Source organism: Nycticebus coucang, chromosome 1 (genome assembly GCF_027406575.1).
Source record: "Nycticebus coucang isolate mNycCou1 chromosome 1, mNycCou1.pri, whole genome shotgun sequence".
Classification (NCBI taxonomy): domain Eukaryota; kingdom Metazoa; phylum Chordata; class Mammalia; order Primates; family Lorisidae; genus Nycticebus; species Nycticebus coucang.
Genome location: NC_069780.1, coordinates 195,253,403 through 195,274,133, shown reverse-complemented (window position 1 = coordinate 195,274,133; position 20,731 = coordinate 195,253,403). Strand labels below are relative to the sequence as shown.

The window sequence follows — 20,731 nt, the reverse complement described above, 5'->3', positions numbered from 1 at the left end:
GACCTGTGCAGTGACACTGATTGAGTGTAAGACAGTTTTTCTGGGGGGCAACATCCTCACACACTTCGGGACCTTGCTGGAAGTGGGAACTTTATGCTAGTTGCTGCCCCACCGTAACTTCTGTTTCAGAAGCTGTGCACCTGGAGGTTTTGTGGGCTCAGATTGTCTTTCCCTCTGTTCACCCAGGGTCACGTTATACCCTGACCCCCATGAGTGCCTCCTCCCACCCCACCCCACCCCGCCAGCAGTGCCAGGCTCACCTATAGCAGTCATTGGTGAACTTGTTGTAACTGGAGAAGGCGATCAGCACCCCAAACCCGACGCCCAGCGAGAAGCAAACCTGGGTGGCAGCATCGATCCAGACCTGCCGGGACCCAGATCGGGCAGAGCAAGGTGGTTAGGCCCAATTGCAGGGAACACATTCTGCGTGAGCTACAGCTGTCACAAGCAGTTGTCACAGGCAGCCTGGCCCATGCTCCCTGCCCTGGCCAGACACTGCGCCCCCACCATGGGCCTGCACTCAGCCTCAGCTTCCACCAGCCTGCGGCATCGACAACGTGACCATGGCACATGCCGTCTCAGAGATGGCCCTTTCCGTGCCCTGGCTGGATAAAGCACGTCACAAAGGAGGCTGCATCTTGTGCACACGTGACATCACAGAACACCAGTGCAGCAACTCCACACCAGGGGGCCCACGACCCTCAGACAGCATTGGTCACTGACTCGCTGTGCGCGGGTGACGCCTCCAGCAGCACACCCACCAACACCTGCTTTATATTTTTCCCACAGGATGCAAACACCACAGTGGACAGCCGCCTGGATGACCGTGAGCCCATCCTGCCTCAGACACCTGTGCTGAGCTCGCCTGGCTCAGAGAGGACACGCCAGTCACTCTGAATGCAGACAGAAGGGGCGCAGTGCAGGCAGCAGTTACACCAGTATGGTCTTTTTAAAGAGTCAGTCACAACCTCTCAGGGCAGGATGGTGCAGGCCAGGACCCTGAGGCACCAACAGCAGAAGGTCTTGCTGGGGAGACCAGGTGGCTTTGGGGCATCTGGGGAATGTGCCTGAACTTAGGAGGTGGACACTGCCGAGGCATAGGTGGGGTGGGCAGCTGGCTGCAGGAAAGGAGTGGCTCCTCTGTCCTCAGGGCACCATGTCTAGGGCCTTAGGGCCCACCATCACCAGGGACAGTGTGTTCAAGGGCAGTTGGCCAGGCCAATAGGTCACAGCTACAGCAGTGGCCTCCTACCTTGCTGTCCTGTGGGCCCCCCTGCTAGCCATCGACCTGCTCACCTGGCCAGTGACTGGAGGCAGGATCAGCTGTCTTGGGGGAGTGACTGTCTCCTGCTCAGCCCTTGGCCTTGCCTGGTTGAGGCCCACCGTCCAAGAAGTGCCCATCTGGGCCACGGTTAGGCCTCTGCTCGACACTGTCCCTGGGACCCAGCACCAACAGCTGCCTCTCCAGGCCTGACCCAGTGCACCTGCCCTGCAGACATCTGGGGTCATCCTTTGTTCCGTCTCTCTCCTGCCCTCTCCCCACACGCCCATCCGTCTATCCATCATCTCTAGCACCAAGAATGAATTATCCATTTATTACCTGTCATGTACCCATCAGCCTATCACCTGCCTAGCATGTGTCAATGATCACCTATCTAACCATCACCCGTATAGTCTATCTTATCTATCTATCTATCAATTATCTGTCCATCTTGTCTACTAATTCCCTCTATCTTCCTATCATCCCTCTGTCTGTTCCTCCATCCATCCTGCCTCTTCTGTCCAGCTCCCCAAATCCTTGTCCCCTGCCCCACTGTGCTGACCACCCTGCACCTGCATTGCCAATTGTTTCGCTTCCTCCGGGGGTGCTGCCGGCTCCTCCTGGCTGAAGCCCCAGGCTTTACTTTGTCCCGTCTCATTTTTCTTTGATTCTGTGCCCTGCACCCTCCTGCATGCTCCCCTCTGCTGTGTGTCGCTATTCCTGGGATTCCAGACATGGCTGACTCTGCCACCTTTCCTGAAACTTCTTCCTGGCTCTCAACTCCCGTGGGACACGTGCCTCCTGCTACCCCACTAGGCCTCCCGTAGCCACATGGGTCTCCTGTCAGCATCCAGACTGCTCCCCACCCTGTCGCCCCTGCTGCCTCATGGACGCTGTGTCCAGGCCGTCCTGTCTCTGCACCTGCCTGGCCTGCCCTTGGGTCTCCTGGGGCCCAGGGCCATGCCTGACTGTCTCTCCCCCCAGTGCCTCACATGTCTGCCTCACAGCATGCCTTTCTGATATCCACAAATCTGACTGTCCATACCACCTGTCCATACCAGTCAGCTACTTTCCAAAGAGCTTCCTGGCTCAACCCCCACCTAAGAGACTGGATGCCCACTGGATGACCCTGTGACAGCGGCTGTTCCCATCACACTGCCTCTGTCAGTGACACTTCTGTCTCTGGGCCTTCTCCTCCCTTTCTCGTGGGGTTCCCAGTGGCCCATCAGGCCTCCCTATTCCCTGAGGACTCCCCCAATATTTTAACCTCAGTCATCTCTCCCTTTGTTAAAGAATCCTGCAGCCAACTCGGGGCTTGGCTTTTGATCTGATGTGACTCTGATAATGTCCTGGTCATCAGTGGACACCCTGAGTTTGGTTTCTTAGTGGGAGCCTGGTTCCAGCAGCTCACACTTGAGCCCTGTTGGACAGTGGACATGGAGCCACTCGAGAGGCCACCGTCTGCACGAGCAGTGACACCCTGGGGTGCAGGCTGCTCTGGGCCAGCCGTGGAACTCAAGGGTACCCTCCAGGAAGCAACAGGCAGGGCAGAGGTGGAGGTGGGATGGGAAGGAGGGATGCCCCCTCAGACCTCCTTATTCTGTGTCCACTCAATCTCCCACTGTGCTCACACATGGCCCTCTTCCCAACTAGATGGTGACTCCACTGGGCAGGGCAGGTACACAGGTGAGCACACCAGCCTGCACCTGCTGAATTCAGCTGAATTCACAGAGTGAAAGAGAGATCCCTGCAGAGCTGCTGCCTGTGGGATGTCCTTCCTGGGCATGCAGGGGCCAGGGATGGCAGAGTGGGGGGTGGGTCTACTCACAGACGCCTCACAGAGCCGATGGAAATCCACACTTAGGTACGCTCTGATGCCATCAATGGCCCCAGGGAGGGTGACCCCACGCAGTAGCAGAGCAGTGAGCACCACGTATGGCATGGTGGCTGTGATCCATACAACCTGGGAAGAAGGCCGAGTCACTGGGCTGCATGGAGCAGCCCTAGTGGGATCCTTGGTGGACGCTGGCATCAAATGAACACAAGGTCACCTTGATGGCTTGTTCCAAAGTGAGAGGCCCTCTGGCCTGGAAGCCCAATGTCTCAAACATTTCATGGGACACCAGCTTGACAGATAGCAAGGGCTCACTGCAGTGAGGTGGTTAGATGCTGTCTGTCCCACACAACCTCCCAAGTTTAATATGGCAAGAGAAGAACATTTCTTCCCTGCATTTGGTCTGAACCTCTGATGAATGCACGCAAGTGAATTCCCACTGTATGCAGAGGTGCACTTCACACGTGAGGATGGACCCCGTGGCGTCATTATAGGAAAGGCCCCATGGCCTACACCACACCACATGCATCATTGCAACTAACGAACACATTATGTTCAGAATTGGTTCAGATGCCAAGACAACAATGAAAGTATTTTCATCAGCAAAAAGAAGTATACTGTGCTGTCTTCCTGCTAGGAACACTTTTCTATGGGTGCTTTCCCTGTCACTGTCCTTTCCCCAGTCACACGTCCACACAAAGCCCAGACACACCCACATGTTCACCCCAACCCAACCACGGCCAGCTGTCTACTTGGTGGCCCCAGGTTCGCAGGAGCCTCACCTTCCCTGAGGTCTTCACCCCCTTCCACAGGCTGAAGTAGAGAAGGACGATGACCAGCACCAGGCAGGCCGTGAGCTGCCACCGCGGAGGGCCCAGGTCGTCAATGCCATGGCTTTGGTGGACGTGCAGCACACTGCGCCTGGGAGGGAAGCCCAGGGGTCTTGAGGGGGCTGCTGCCCACCCAGAACTGGAACGGGATGGCTGGCCATGTCCAGAGACCAGTCCTCCTGCACTTAGTATGGTGGGAAGGGCCTGGGAAGACGGGACCAGAGAGCTGGGAGGCTGCCCAGCCCTGCCGCTGCCCTCAGCACCCCTGCTCTTTTGGAGCTGGGGAGGGAATGGGTACCTCGAGTCTTTGAAGAAAAGGAGCCACAGAAACTAGAAGGAAGGTGCGGAGTCCCTCTGCCGCCCACTGCTGCCCTGAGGACGGTCCCAAGGTTGTTTGCAGGGTGGAGGCTGAGCAGACACTGAGCAGTAATGCCCAGCACGCAGGCACCTGCCCTGTCTCTGAGGAGGGGACTTCAGCAAGGCCAAGGTGAGAAAGGGGGCACCGAGAGGGGGAGGACCTCATTCTGCTAGTGGGGACTCACTGGTGTGGAAGGGGCGGGGGCTTCCACTCCTGGCCATGATGGCACGGCAGGGAACTAGATTTCAGACACTGGACTGGGGGCCACGTGAGTTAGGAGTCCCCCACTCCCTCTAGGTGGCATCTGGCCCAGCATCCCCCACCCTGAAGCCCTCTGCTTCCCTGCACAGGACCGTCTCACCCTCTCTGACAAGACGTCCAGGCTGGGCAAGGTGCTCTCCTCTCTCCCCCCAGTGCCTCACATGTCCGCCTCACAGCGCGCCTTTCTGATATCCACAAATCTGACTGTCCATACCACCTGTCCATACCAGTCAGCTACTTTCCAAAGAGCTTCCTGGCTCAGCCCCCACCTAAGAGGCTCTGTGAACGATGACCAGAGAAACCAGCCCTCTGGGAGGCTGCTCGCCCCAAAGTTTACGTTGCACACTGAGACCAGAGTCCTTGGGAAAGACCTTGTACCCAGCAAAGGCGAGGGGGTCTCTACTTCCCCCAAGAAACTTTCTTTGCTTTTAAGCTCACTGTTTTCTAACTCAAAACAAATTTTGCAAATGTGCCTGCTTGATATTAAAACTTGAATTATTTTACTTTTGTCACAATTCCTTTTTCTAAGTTGTAAGCAGACTCATTTGTACATATATGTGTGAAGAAAATATACCTAACTAGGCAAGTCAGGCCCTCAGCATCACAGCCAATGTGGTGGCATTTTGGACTTGAGGGGATGGGCATTGCTGAAAGTTCCCTTCTCTCATCTCTGAGATAATTACAGCATTTTAAGATACTCCCCTTAGTCATGGCAGAGCTCCCACATGAGGCAGGGGAGTGCCAGGGCCTGCAGTGCTCACACACTCAGGCCAGGAGCCCCATCCCTCCCTGGCACATCTCCCACACCTTTGCAAATTTGCGTCTCCATAATTACAATTAGTTAGCTCAGCCCAGGGTAAACTCCAGCTGGAAATCGCTTTGGGGAAGGCTCAACCTTGGGACAGAGCATGGCTAATTACAGGAGTGTTTCTCACACACAGCCCACACATCACACAAATGAAAAACATGCACACACTTATGCACACAAGGTCAGGTGCACATCTGGATTCCAGGAGGGGCCAGATACAGTGGATGGGTGGGTTAGGGCCCCTGGTGAGGAAGGGGGTGAGCAAAGTGGATACAGGCTCACCAGGTTCCTCCCACCTCAGACCGCAGCTGGGAGCAGGAAGGCACAGTGGGGTCTACCCTGCTGAGGACATCACAGGTTGGTTGAGACCACCAACCTGTGATGGCAGGGATGGGTGGGGCCAGGCCAGGCACTGTTCTTTCCATACCCTTGGGAGGTGCCAGTGGATGGGTGGCCAGCCCAGGGCTGCCCCGGACACCCAGCCCTCCAACTCTACCATTCTTGGCGGCCACTTACTCAAAGTACTCGGCGGCGGGTGTGGTCCCGAAGGTGCTGTTGAGGCCCTGGTCACCGCTGGCATTGCCGAGGTGCGCGTCTGAGCAGGCCGGGCTGTTCCAGGTGTTGTTGCAGTGGGTCCAGGGCAGCTCCGCGGCAAAGGAGGAGAAGAGGTAGTGCAGCGCCCAGGCGATGATGACGTTGTAGAAGAAGCCCACATACAGCGAGATGAGGATGACCGTGAAGCCCACACCTGGCGGGCGCCAGCACAGGGCCAGGTCAGCAGCCCCTGCCTGCCTCCCGCTTGGGGCCACCTCCGCCCTGGGCACAGCTCCCCCATGGCCTGAACTCGGGCAACATCGTGAAACTCAAGGCGAAGGCTCAGAGGGCTGGTGCCAGGCTTCAGAGGAGGAGCCATCAGAGAAGGAGCTGCCCATCCCCTGAAGCCACCTACATCCTCAGTGTCTCTGGGGGTCATCCAGGGCCATTCCAGGGGATCTGGGACCACCCGCATATACCCGAGGTCGCTAGGGCCATCCAGGGCCATCCTGGTACACCAAGGCCACCCACAGTTGTGTGGGCTAAAGAGCAGCTATTCACACCATCCATCACCTTTAGGCACTCAGGGTCACTGAAGGTCACTCAGGGCAACCCAAGCCAGGTTATCCAGAGCCACAAGACCCTGTGAGGCCTCAGACTCATTCACAGCCATCCCAGCCACCCAGGGTTATCCCAGGGCCATTTAGAAACACTTATGCCATTAGGACGATTGAAGGTCATCCAGGATTACCCAGGAATACCCAGCATCTCCTAGAGTTATCCAGGGTCATCAATAGTCACTAAGGGACAACTGGAGTCCTCTATGGCCATCTGCAGCCTCCCAGGCTCATTCAGGGCCATCAATAGTACCCACCATCACTCAAAGTCCCCCAGGGTAATCCAGAGCCACCCAGAGTCACACAGGGCCATCCAAAGCCATCCAGGGCCACACCCATTCGCACAAAGCTATCCAGTCCCACAGAGTCATCAGGGCATTCAGAGCCATCCGTAGATACTCAAGTCTCCCACTCCTCTAGTTTACACAGCCACCTAGAGCCACACAAGGTCATTCAGACTATGCATGACAATCTGGGGTCTCTCAGGGTCAGACATGGCATCTGGAGTTTCCTAGAGTCATTCCGGGCACATGAAACCATCCAGGGCTCTCTTGGGACACCCAAGACCTTACATGACTATCAAGGGCCACCTAGGACTATGTGTGGTCATCCAGGATCTCCCAGGGGACACATCAGACTTCCAGGGACCACTCAGAGCCATCCACAAACACCCAAAGCTACACAGAGCTGCCCAAGGTCTTTTAGAGAGCCCTTTCCAGGATCACAACACCTGGAACTTGGGATCAGTTATTTGAGAGCTTCTGGAGAGCTGGACCTGAACTCTCATAAGCAGTCCGTGGGGCTGTGTCATCCTGACCGTGGGCAGAAGGCCCCTCTCATCGGTCAGGGAGCTCCTCCTTACTGAGTGCTGGACAGGCACCATCATGGTCTGGCTTTATGTTTTCTTTACTAAGCTCCACATAGAATTCTTTTCATTTTGACATTCCTTCTCAGCTTTGTTGACACAAATAGTTTGAGATACACCTTTACTTTACTCAATTAAAGCCTGGTTAGGCACTACGCCCTGTGTTGCCTGCTTGTGGCCAGGGAGGGGCCTGCCATCCAGGTGACTTTGCAGGGAGCAGCTTGGGTCTTAACCCTTAGGAGAAGCTGTTTTCATGCTCTGGGCCTCATTAAAGTTCTCTTTCTACCCTAAAAGCAAAAAGAAGGCACAAAAATTTATTCTTGTTAAATAGACCTAGGATAAGGAGTGTATGTAATCCCTCCTGGAAAACATGCTCAGTAGCAGTGATGATAAAACCAAAATTGTTTCTTTTGAAAGGCCTCCTCCAATGCAGAGTTGGTCAATATTAAATATTTCTATATTGCATTTCTCTTCACCAAGTTTCTTAGGAGAGAGGCTGGGACAGCCATGTTGGGAAGCCATGGTGCCTGGCGGCCGTGTCGGGAAGCCATGGTGTCCTAACGTCCACCATTGGATTTTTTATCTGGTGGTGGACTGACTGTGGATGCCTGCTTTGAAAACTTTTCAAGGTTAAACTTTGTAAACCAAGTCTTCCACTTGAAACTTTGGGCTCTCATAAAAGCCTTTGATCAAACCCTAGAGTGGGTCCAAATCCAAGTCTGAAGGGAGGGCTGACTTTGCTCCTGCTCCTTCCAGAGCCACGACAGTCTCGCTCTCTTGACCTTCACAGCAGAGTAACAAGGCCATCACTGGCTGATGTGGCTCCCAAAGCACACAGCCTTGCCCTGACCGCGGCACAGCAGTGCCAGCACACCCCATCCAAGAGCACCCTCCCCCGGCTGCTGTCCAGCTGCCTCACACGCCCAGGAGAGGGAGTGGTTCTCTTGAAGGTGTTCCTTTGGACGCTCCAGGCTCTGCCCTTCTGGAAGGCAGTGCCACTGTCCCGACCCACTGAAGCAGGGACCCTCACCAACCAGCCAACTTCACCGTGTTCTGCTGTAAGCCGTATAAGGATCAGCTCCACAAAACCCACTTTTCCACTGGCGATAAGAACGTTCCGGTGATCACTGTTCATCACACCACCACAGGCTCATTCCTGCCATCATTTAGCACCATGGGAAACTGTCCCCCCAAGGAGGCTGTGGGCTTACTCCTTTCGATGTTTCCAAACAAAATATACCAGAAACCTCCTCTGACTCTCAGGAGGCTCAGGGATAAATGTGAATGTCAGTCATTGCTCTGAATGTCAATTTTTATTTTTCTTAGTATTTACTTATATTAACCTTGTGCATATTTTGTTGTTTCACTTTAAGCCACTTAAATTTATTTTTATTTATTTTATTTTAATTTTTGAGACAGCCTCAGCCTCCCAAGTAGCTGGGACTACGGGCGCTGCCACAACACATAATTTTTCTGTTTTAGTAGAGATAGGATCTCACTCTTTTTGAGGCTGGTCTTGAACTCCTGGGCTCAAGGGATCCCCCTTCTCAGCCACCCAGAGTGCTAGGATTACAGGTGTGAGCCATCCTGCTTGACCCTTAACTTCTTTTTTAAAAAGAGGGAGAGTTGGATAAATCACATTAGAATATTGACTATACAATATTATGAAATATTTTCTATTCCATACAATAGGGTGGTGGTGTCTCCACAGCATAGATGAATCAGGCTTTGTCTTTGGCAATTAAGCAGACAGCCTATAAAAATCAGTTCTCGACCCTTCTCTACCATCCCAGGAGCCAGCACACTCCAGGGCACCCACAGGCTGGCTTCAGGAGACAGTCACAAACAAATGTATAAATGCCAGGAGCTCCAGCCAAGAGAACACCCTCTGATGGAGCAGCTCCTCCATTCCCTTTAAGAGTCACTGGCAGGGCTTTCTGAAGAAAGACTGGATAGCATGCCTCGTCTGTTGGTATGGGTGATTGAGGGTCTGCTTGTGGGGTGTGTGCGTGCATGTGTGTGTGCTCAAACCAGAGAGAGACAGAAAGGGAGAGAGAGAAAGGGGGTGAGGGTGAGACAGAGTGAGAGACAAAGAGACAGAGAGAGACGGGGAGTGAGACAGACCCAGAGAGAGGCAGAGACAGCAGGGAAGGGTGAAGAAAGCATTTTAAGGAAACCTCTTCCCTGGGACCCTAGGACCTGCAGTGGCTCTAGTGGCCCTGCCCACCCTGAGGAGCCCTGGAGAGTCGGCACAGGAGCCCTCAGTGGGTCAGGGCCTTTGAAGCTGCTGGCCCTCCCCACGGGCTTTGCTGCCAGGCTCTGAAGTTGGGTCTCAGCTCCTGCTAGGAGCAGGGGGTGGCACCAGGTCCTCAAGAGAGACGGGAGACAGGCTCCCTAGAGCTGGGCTGTTTCCCGGGGAGACCTCTGTGGGGCACGGTATGCCAGTCCCCTCTGAGGAACCAGAGCCTTCAATTTCCTCGTCATCGCCTTGGGCATTTTAAGTGATGTCTCAGTTTACCATGTAGTGTTCCTATTTAATGAGACATGGAAATACAATTTTTCCAACTTAATAAATTTTTTTTTTTTTTTAAGAAATGCAGAAGAAAGAGAAGGCACAGGCATTGAGGCCCCCAGGAAACTGTGGGCTTTGCTCCGTCTGACTTAGGGAGCAGCCCTCCCCTGACAAGCTGGCATCCATGGGCACCATGACAAATAGTGAAGTACCTGCTGGGACTGCAGCTCTGCTGGTGTTGAGCTGTTCAAGGTAACTCTTCCTTGAAAACATATCTTGTTTTCTGGCATGGATTATTTACCTCTCCCTTCTACAAAAAGACGCCAAGGCTACGCAGTTCACGTCCTGTGATTTCCGGTTTTCCTTAGTCACTGTTATGAGGTGATCCCTTCCCAAGGCCATGTTCTGCCCCCTCATGGCCCTCGTCCTGGGCTAGTTTCCAGGTGGAAACCCAGCGGGATGCAAAGGTGTAGGTGCAGGGACTGAGCCATGCCAGGACATGGAGAGCACCCCAACCTGCGGTCTGCATCTCCCTGTGATGAGGTCTGCTGGTTGACCAAAGTCAAATGCCCTTTATTAGCCAAGGTAAGTTCATTAGCGCCACGTGGGGCTGAAGATCTTGGTAGTCACTTTACTGACTTTTCTCAATTGCGTCGTAACAGCCCCTGCTGGCAACTCCGGTGAACATTCTTTCTGTGGCATGATGTGAGGGTGGACATGAGCTTTCGTCACTGACCACAGGTCCTGGGCGTCAATTGTCCCCCTCTTTCTTCTGTGTCCAGTTCCTGCACTTAAGAGCTGCATTTCATTCACTCCAACATGAGGCTCACTAGCAGGGGGTGGGAGCATAAGGTCGTGTCGTGTGAGAGACTTGAAAGGAGCGACTCTTGAAAACCCAGCAAAGCAAAATTTGGCATGGCCACCGCCTGCACCACAGCAAGAGGCTGACTTCTGAACACATCCTCCGGGTGAGGGTGGAAGCTCTGTCTCGGGTTTAGTGCAGTCAAGCCTCTGAATCACAGATGCTATGTAAATACAGTACAAACCACAGCATGAGCTTGCCCAGATCAGGGCCAGCCTCAGAAGCAGCGTCCACTCCCAGAAACACATCAGCGCTTCTGGGCAGAGCCTGGGAGGACTCGATTCATTCACTAGTGTCTTGAACTATTAGTTTGGGTGCACTGACTTGGTCTGTGCCCATGGACAGACAATGCAATGCCCATGTGACATGTGTGCCTGGCTCTGAAGAGACGCCTGGGTGTTCAGGAGCTGCCGCACTCATCTGCTGGGGAACTATGACAGTGACAGAGATGAGTTTCTAGTGATTCCTCTGGGTCTCACTTCTACCGTCAGATCCCACCATGATGTCTTCTCACTCTGCAGGTATGTGTGGGCTAGATGTGAGGGGTCTTTCTTTTTTCAGTTCCATTTTAGTGTGGGGCAATGAATCATGAAACCTGGGAAAAATTACTAAAGCCTAAGGCTCAGCAAGCAGGCCAGGAAGAACAAACCACACTCGAATGCCTGGCCAGTCTTAGCACTCTTGCTGCTGCGAGGGTGATTTTCTCCTTCCTAGAGCATGACCCAGCAGCTACGAGATGCCATCTGTCTCTGCCACTAAGGCAGGAGCAGGGGCTTGGCCCTGAGTATCAACCCCTGACCTATCAATGGCACATCCAGGGGATACCCAGGCCTTTTGTTCTCTTCTAAGCATAGTGACTTTTGTGAGCACACAAGAGCTTTTGAGAAAATCCAAAGACTGATCCTTTAATAGTCATTTACCTCTTGAGTGCCAGTTGTCTGAGTGGGCACCTCCCATGTGTCCCCAAGGAAATGCCCCCAAATCCTCCCTGAACCTCTGGTTTCTGGGAGGCAGTATTGGCCGTGCAGGCAGATGTGACCCAGAGCTGGCTCAAATCCTGGTCTGTACCCAACCATGTGACAGAGTGAATCACTCAAGCTCTCTGATCCTCCAAACATAGTGCAGTCCTCCCCAGGGCTCTCAGGAGGAGGGAGGGACAACACCAGTGAAGGGAGCACTTAGCAGACCACCTGTACTCCACATGAGGCATGCGGCTTCAGGGTGCTGTGACGAAGCACCAGCAGCCGTGAAGGCTCAGCGGTGACTAGATATATAGATGATTAACAGATGGATGGATGGACAGATAGATAGATGATAGAATAGATGGATGGGTAGAAGATGGACAGATGGATGGAGGGATGACAGACAGATGATAGGTGGATAAATGGTTGGAGAGATAGATACTAGATAGAATGGATGGGTGGAGGGATGGGTAGATGATAGGTGGATGGAGGGATGAGTAGATGATAGACAGGTGGGTGGAGGGATGGGTAGATGATAGGTGGATGGAGGGATGACAGACAGATGGGTGGATGGATGGGTAGATGATGGGTGGATGGAGGGATGGGTAGATGATAGGTGGGTGGAGGGATGGGTAGATGATAGGTGGGTGGAGGGATGGGTAGATGATAGGTGGGTGGAGGGATGGGTAGATGATGGGTGGGTAGAGGGATGGGTAGATGACAGGCAGGTGGGTGGAGGGATGGGTAGATGATGGGTGGATGGAGGGATGGGTAGATGATAGGTGGGTGGAGGGATGGGTAGATGATAGGTGGGTGGAGGGATGGGTAGATGATGGGTGGGTAGAGGGATGGGTAGATGACAGGCAGGTGGGTGGAGGGATGGGTAGATGATGGGTGGATGGAGGGATGGGTAGATGATAGGTGGGTGGAGGGATGGGTAGATGATGGGTGGGTGGAGGGACGGGTAGATGACAGACAGGTGGGTGGAGGGATGGGTAGATGATAGACAGGTGGGTGGAGGGATGGGTAGATGATAGGTGGGTGGAGGGATGGGTAGCTGATGGGTGGGTGGAGGGATGGGTAGATGATAGGTGGGTGGAGGGATGGGTAGCTGATGGGTGGGTGGAGGGATGGGTAGATGATGGGTGGGTGGTAGGTGGGTGGAGGGATGGGTAGATGATAGGTGGGTGGAGGGATGGGTAGATGATGGGTGGGTGGTAGGTGGGTGGAGGGATGGGTAGATGATAGGTGGGTGGAGCAGCGGGTAGATGATGGGTGGGTGGAGGGATGGGTAGATGATAGGTGGGTGGAGGGATGGGTAGATGATGGGTGGGTGGAGGGATGGGTAGATGATGGGTGGGTGGAGGGATGGATAGCTGATGGGTGGGTGGTAGGTGGGTGGAGGGATGGGTAGATGATAGACAGGTGGATGGAGCGATGGGTAGATGATAGGTGGGTGGAGGGATGGGTAGATGATGGGTAGGTGGAGGGATGGGTAGATGATAGGTGGGTGGAGGGATGGGTAGATGATGGGTGGGTGGAGGGATGGGTAGATGATAGGTGGGTGGAGGGATGGGTAGATGATAGGTGGGTGGAGGGATGGGTAGATGACAGACAGGTGGGTGGAGGGATGGGTAGATGATGGGTGGATGGAGGGATGGGTAGATGATAGGGGGGTGGAGGGATGGGTAGATGATGGGAGGGTGGAGGGATGGGTAGATGACAGACAGGTGGGTGGAGGGATGGGTAGATGATGGGTGGATGGAGGGATGGGTAGATGATGGGTGGATGGAGGGATGACAGACAGGTGGGTGGATGGATGGATAGATGACAGATGATAGGTGGGTGGATGGGTAGATAAATGAATAGTATTATAGGTTGAACTTTGTCCCCCTCCAAATTCATTTGTTGAAGGTCTAACCCCCAGGACCTTAGAATGTGTTATTTAGAGATAGGATCTTTACAGATACAATCAATTTAAACTGAGGTCATTGGGATAGACCCTCATCCGAAATGAGCTTGGGTACAGAAGCATGCACAGAAGGGATTCAGTGTGAGGAGCAGCAGGAAGAAGACAGCCTACCAGTCATGAAGAGGGGCCAGACTGGTCTCCCGCACAGAATTGGCAGGGGCAAACCTGCCCACACCTTGATTTTGGAGTTCGAGCCTCTGGCACCGTGAGACAATAAGTCTCTGTTGGGTAAGCCACCAACTTTGTGGCACTTTGTTACTGCAGCCCTAGCAAATAAATACAGAGAGAAGATGATGGGGACAGCGGATGGATAGTGATGGATAGATAGCTGGGTGAGGATAGGTAATACAGAAAGAAGATGATGGGTAGACAGACGATTGATAGATGGACAGATGGATGGCAGATGACAGACCTAAAGATAGATGTTTTGTTGTAAATACCATCTTAATACCTTGACAAAATAACACTACTAAAGAACTGCAGGACAGCCACACCTGGGAGCAAGGAAATCCTTAGTCATTGTAGATCTTTAAAGTAAGACACAAATTACTATGGCACGTGCATATTCCTGTGTGTCTCAGTGAGGCAGGACCAGGTACACGATGTGGCTGGCTTGGTGACAGCTCCCAAGCCTTACCTTTCAGTATGGGGCAGATCTTCCAGACGCCAGCAGCCCCTTCCCTGTTGAACTGCCCAAGCGCCAGCTCCATGTAGAAAAGTGGCATCCCGGCAATGACCATGAAGAGCAGGTAGGGGACCAGGAAGGCACCTGTGGGACACAATGGCATGTCAAAGTTGGAGGCACAAAAGGCCCCACCTTTCACTGCCAGAGCTTGGGCCCCACCATCCCAATCAACCACCCATGCCCAGGGTACAAGCTTTGTGCCCAGTCTTGGGCAGGAGTTTCCCTGCTCAGACCTCCAGTGAGAAGTCCTGGCTGAGGCAAAAAAGCCTCCCCTCCAAGACCCAGAATGGTCCTTCCAGAATCTCCTAAGGGTCCCCCACCCTAAGTGACAGTTACGCCATGAGCAGAGCAGGTGCAGCCCCACCCATCCCAGGCAGCACTCAGGGTACTGCCCTTCCCTGCTTGGCCTGGCACCCTTCCAGGCCTGGCTTTGGTCTCTCTTTGTCCTGATCCCATTTTCCTATAGAGCTATGAGTCTTCTGAGATCTGTGGCCCTAGTCCTGCCCCTGGTCCTAAGTGGGTTCTACCACCCCATCCCTGGCTTCCCTACAGTCATAGCCTGCTGGTCTCCTTCAGTGCTGGTGGCAGACAGGTGCTCCCAGGTGCCAGGTACCTTTAGGGGCAGAGCCTAGTTCCTTCCCTGGTGACAGAAAGTCCAAGGTCCTCTGGTCTTGGCCTTATAAATGCCCCTTGCTCTTCCCTAATCTGACCCCAGGTGAGGGAGTGCTTTGCCACACTCTCTTCTGGGAGAGGGAAATGGAGAACCCCCAGCTCTGTCTTGGGCCAATTTATTATGCCTGCTTAGACCTCAGTCTTTTTATCTACACAATGGGCATAATGATGCCACCTTGCTCATGGGTGAAGCCTTCCTAAGAAACTCTTCTAAAGCTCTTTTTATGCCCCATTCAGAGTGACCAGTCAGGGAGGCCGTGCAGGCCATGGGAGGCCCAAAGAGGTTCCCAGCCCAATTTACTCACTTCTCAACTTGAACTTCTCTGGTGACCCTGCCCTGCTCAAGTCCAGAAACAGTCATGGATCTATGCCCACCTGAGCTCAGAAAGTGGGGGCTAGGTGGTGGGGCTGCAGGGTCATCCTCCTCCACTCAAGGTCAAGGCCTCCTCACACTCTGAATACTGTTTAAGTCTTTGAGCCTTTGAGAATGTTCTTTCCAAAGTGAAAATAACTTTTAGAAATAGAAGGAAGAGGCTTCTAGCTTGTTTTTTACCACCTCGCTTTGCTAAAGTGAAGACACAGACACAGAACCGGAGAGCTGTGAGCTCTGCTCTGTGATTTGTGACCTCACCTGGGAATCTGCACCCTACTGCCCGCCCTTGCGTGGGGGAACCGGGTCTCCAGGCAGGAGGACAGCATGACCTTGCCAGTGGCCGGCTGCCCCTGCAGCCTGCCCAGCAGGAGTGGGGGGGGGCAGCTGAGATGGGACTCACCACCGCCGTTTTTGTAGCACAGGTAGGGAAACCGCCAGACGTTGGCCAGGTCCACCGCGAACCCTATGACTGAGAGGAGAAAGTCGATTTTCTTGCTCCAGGTCTCCCGCTCCTGGGTCTCCGCGGCGGTCTGCGGCGGGCCGATGAGAGTGGAGTTGGTGAGCTGCACTCCATTCTGCTCCTTCAGCAGGACGAGCTCCACCTCCTTCAGGCCTAGGGCGTTGTGCTCCTTAGCTGGGGTCACCAGAGAAGACATGGACCCCACTGGGCATTTGCTTTTACTCATGGGCAGGCTTTGGATCTCGGAATTCTGTGCTTCTTTCCTTGGTTTTCAACCGACATGAAAAATGAACAGACACAGCAATGCAGTGATTTAGCATCCAGGACTACAGATGTGCCTAGTGTAGAGAGCGGAGGCCCGAGGCATTTGCCTTCATTCCTTCTGGAAGGAACAAACATATTCTAAGTACCTAAGGTGGCACAACCGGTTGAGGAGGGCTGGGAGAGGCTGGTTCTCGTGGCTGGGGTTGAGGATACCTGGAGGCAGGCACTGGAGTCCGTGCCCACGTTGTGGGGTGCCCCTCTCTGTTCCTGTCCAAGTTCAGTACCTGTATGACCTCTAATAAGCTTTCTGATAGTCATGCACAGATGTTACCTTCACCTCCCACCATATTTACAGAGAGTAATTTCATAATCTTTGAATATTTCAATACTAAGGCCTTAGGAAAGTACCTATGTGTTCTTTATACTCAGTAATACAACAAAGAGTGAAATTTATATAATCAAAATCAGCCATAAAACTGAAGTTTAAAAATAAGCATCACAACAGTTTCTTCAAAGAATCTTGTAGCATCCACATTCACTTGTGGCCTGGGCCCTACCTGAAAGCCTGGTGGAGGCTGGGCAGAGCAATCTTATGCAAATGACCCCCACAGAGCCCTGGGCAGTGAAGCAGCGGCAGAGAGACAGTGACCTCTGATCCCTGGTTCCACCGTGCTGGGGACCAGGCAGGACCCAGCTGGCAGCTCTAGAGGGGCAATGTTCCCTTGCACCCACATTTGAACAAAATCTCATCCCATCAGCCACTTTACGTGGCTCTGTTCTGTGCTCTCTTCACCTCCTAGCAACAAACCAGCCTGCACTTAATTGGTTCTGCAAAGAACCTGCCCAACAGTTGCAGGGCTGGGGAGGAGAAACTGGCGGGCAACTCAGTCCAGTAGAGAGAGTGGCACGTTGCAGAGATTTAACCCCCCAGGGCATTCTGCTCTGAATGCAGCCCTGCAGCGAGCTAAACTTTGGGGGCCTTAGAGGCAGGTTTGGGTGCCAAAGGGAAAATGTGTCTTCCTGGACAGCATTTTTCTTCCCTGCACCCAGAACAAGACACCGAGCCAGAGGCTGCCAACACACTGTCGCTCGCCCTCCTCCGCCCTCCCCATCAGCTTGGAAGCCCCACCGAGCTCCGCGCTCCAGTGTCGGTCTTAGACGTCGAAGACAAATACCCCGCGAGATGAAGCGGTGTTGGGGACAATCTGGGGTCCGCCTCTTCACAGTGGCGGCGGGGACTGGACTAGGAGGACCTGGACCGCAGCCCCCTGCCACAGACAGCCACGCGTCTCCTGGAAGCCAGTGATGGCGGCCCCTGCCTGCGTAGTCCTGAGCTTGGGAGGGCCCGGGGGCCACGGGCGCGTCACCAGCCCTGCACCCTATCCGGTGCACACATCCTCGGCCTCTGTTGCCCTCGAGGACCCCAAGTGGCACTGTCGGGTCGCGCTCCCCACCCGCGACTGTTGGCGAATTTGGAGATGTTACGTTCGGCGGCACGCGGAACTCCGACGGCGCCTGCCCCAACCTTGCCCCTCTCCACCCCGGCCTTCGGGGTGTGCTGAGCGGGCGGCCGGGCCGGAGGATGCGCGGGGGCGCCTGTGCAGGCAGCAACCCTGCCTTACCTGTCCGCCCAGGTCTGCACGCTAAAGCTCCAGGTCTGGCTCCGCCGCGCTGGGCGGTCTGGGTCTGGGCTCTTATCGGGTAGCCCGGGTCCGCCCCTCCCTCCCGCCGTCGGGGTCGCCCTCGGGTCCTGACTCCACCTCCGCGCCGCCCCAGGTGGGCGGGGGACAAGCCCGGGCCGCGCCCCTGCACCCCGCCCCCAGGACCAGGATAGCTCGGAGGAGGCAGCGATCCCCACTCGAGGCCCCGCGGCGCTCCCAGCTGACTGGTCTGCCCGGGTTCCCTGCCCGACCCAGAGCCTCGAGCGCACAGGAGCCCGGGCACCTCTAGGTCCGAGACTGGGGGTTTCCAGGCGAGAATAGTCCGGGTCTCTCTCCCACCCTCGACCGCCCTCCTGAGGCGCGCACACACCTGCGCCTTTCTGCGCGGGCTCACAGGGTTCGCCGGTCCCCTCGCGACACCGGAAAGGAGCAAGACCACAAGGAGGGAGCCAGGCTGAGGAGGGCTCTCCCCGATTCCCGCTGCGCCACCGACCTCCATCCTAACGGTTCTGCCTCCCCTCCCGTGATCTGACTCTGGGGACAATGTCCCTACCACCTTCCTGCTCCGCGCAGGGGTGCCGGTGGAGCAGTGGCGTCCAGCCCCGCCGCGGCGACCCGGGTTCCCTGCCCTGACTGGAAGGCTCGGTCGGGCTAGAGTGTTCCCCCTTCCCACTTGGGGCCCTGAGCTTGTCAGATCATCCGGCCGCGTTCCCGCAGCCGAGATGCGGGTCCTTTTGTGGCCCCCGGTGCGGCCCCGTGGAGGGTCCGGGGCGTCGGCGACGTCTGGGGACTGGCGGAGCCTCTCCGCTTGCGCCAGTATCTAAGGCTCATCAGAACCGACTGGCTGGAGTCGCATTGGAATCCGAGTGCGATTTTCCCGAACCTGCCTGGAAAGGGAGGGGTCTGCGTCAGGCTCCGACGACGGAACGGACTCCAGGTCTTCTCCGAGTCGCCTTGGGCAGGATTCTCCTTCAGTTCACAGAGGGAGGGAGCCTCTAGCCACCCAGCAAGGCCCAGATCACGTCTAGGTCTGGAGAAAGCACCCGGGTGAGTGGCCAGTGCCAGGGCCTGTGTGTCCCTCTCTGGGTGACCCTAAGCCCAGGCGTTCCTCCTGGGTGCGCCCTCCCTTGGGGCACACACACCTGCTAACCTGTGCAGGGAAACTGTGTCCCTCTGTGCCCTGCCTCCCAGTTCCCTGTCCCTATCCTTTTTTTCCGGTAGAGACAGAGCCTCACTTTATTGCTCTTGGTAGAGTGCTATGTCGTCATAGCTCACAGCAACCACCAACTCCTGGGCTGAGGCGATTCTCTTGCCTCAGCCTCCTGAGTAGCTGGGACTACAGGGGCATGCCACATTGCCTGGCTATTTTTTGTTGCAGTTTGGCCGGGCTGGGCTCTAATCCACCACCCTCGGTATATGGGGCCTGCACCTACCCACTGAGCCACAGGGGCCGCCCTCCTTGTCGGTATCCTTGACTGCCCTTTCTGCATCCCTGAGCCTGCCGGAGGGGCTGGGTCCAGGGCACAGGCAGAAAGACTCAGGAGCTGCCTCCAGCATGGCAGGCACTGTGCCAGCACTCCAGGCTAAGCCCTAGGCTGGGGGCTAAACTCTAGGTTGGGGGCTTCAATGCCCTAGGCTTGGGGTTTAAACAACAAACCTTTATTTCTCAGGTTTCAGAGGCTGGGAAAGTCCAGACCAGGTATTGCAGGATCCCTGACTGGGGAGGGCCCACTGTGGGCTGCAGGAAGGGGTTTTCTCCTTATGTGTAGCAGGAGGGTTGAAAGAGCTCTCTGGGGCCTGTGTTTTTGAGGCTGTGGCTTGCTCTGCTACCCAGACTAAGTGCAGTGGAGTCGTCATAGTTCACTGATCTTCCTGCCTCAATCTCCTAGGTAGTTGGGACTACAGGCAGGGGAATATGCCTGAATAATTTTTTATTACCGTTTAATTTTTTAGAGATGAGTGTCTCAATATGTTGCCCATGTTGGTTTCCACTCCTGGCCTCAAGAAATCCCCCTGCCTTGGCCTCCTGGGCTGGGATCACAGAGTAAGCCCCCACACCTGGCCTACCTGTATTTTTAGTGTAGCAATCGTGTTCCTGAGGACTGAGCCCTTGTGACCTCACCACTTCCCAACACCACCACACCAGGAATGGGATTTCAACTTATGAATTTTTTTGAAGGGGGGGTTCAGTCCTTGCATTGCAGGATTTCAGGAGATGATGCCATCTCGAACATGCGACATGCCCCTCCCAGAAGGACTGAACACCACCAGCTGCAAGGAAAAGGTGTCAGCTCCGGATGGGGCCCTCATCAGCTGGTGAAGAAAACAATGGCTTCTCCAGATTTGGGGGGTCAGTTAATAAAAGGAACACACGCTAGAAACGAAACACACTTGGGGGGACTTGCAAGTGCAGGAGGGCACAGTTGTGACCCAGACCTACAGGGAAGGAAGCAGCAGCGGCAGGTAACCGGCGGGGCGGCCTCTGCTACTGACACGTGCCTCACAGTTGGAGAAGGCAGGGTCCCTGATGCACAGAGTGCACCGAGGCGGTGCCCCGCATGGAGCACCCGCACATGTGTGACACACCTGCCGCAAGAAAGAGAGAGTTCCTGCCTCCAGGGCCCCACCCCGGCACCACCGGGCTCCCAGCCCCACCAAGTAGGATAAAGATTAGTTGAGGAGCTGTGCATGTTCTCAGTGCAGAACAAGTACAGCAGCCACCGAGGACAGAGAGAAAGCTAAGCAACGACCCGATCCATGCCAACATCCTCTCACAACAGAATGCTCTCTGGAATTGCGCAGGTGGAACCAGTGAGGTTATGAGCTGATCATACTTAATTTAGTAGTGACCTTTGCGTGCCTGGAACTTTGCCCCGGCTGCCAAGCTGGCTTTATCTCAGAGGTGGCTGCTGTGCTGAGGCCCTGGCCGGATGGAGCAGA

General features: G+C 54.9%; 1 protein-coding gene across 3 annotated transcripts in view; it reads right to left on the bottom strand.

The window, feature by feature from the left end:
• The window catches only part of SLC6A3 (solute carrier family 6 member 3), a 34,221-nt gene extending 16,416 nt beyond the window's left edge, over window positions 1–17,805 (bottom strand). For 2 of the 3 annotated variants that reach the window (XM_053593411.1, XM_053593398.1), the window contains exons 1-7: window positions 17,753–17,805; window positions 15,807–16,129; window positions 14,314–14,445; window positions 5,869–6,100; window positions 3,878–4,016; window positions 3,090–3,224; window positions 261–364 (exon numbers count right to left, since the gene is read on the bottom strand). In XM_053593411.1, coding sequence (XP_053449386.1) covers window positions 261–364; window positions 3,090–3,224; window positions 3,878–4,016; window positions 5,869–6,100; window positions 14,314–14,445; window positions 15,807–16,092 — 1,028 coding nt within the window. In that variant the 5' untranslated portion in view covers window positions 16,093–16,129; window positions 17,753–17,805. Of the gene's footprint in view, window positions 1–260; window positions 365–3,089; window positions 3,225–3,877; window positions 4,017–5,868; window positions 6,101–14,313; window positions 14,446–15,806; window positions 16,249–17,752 lie in introns of all 3 variants that reach the window. The other variant, XM_053593407.1, reaches the window with a different exon arrangement.
• Between the last annotated feature and the right edge of the window lie 2,926 nt (window positions 17,806–20,731).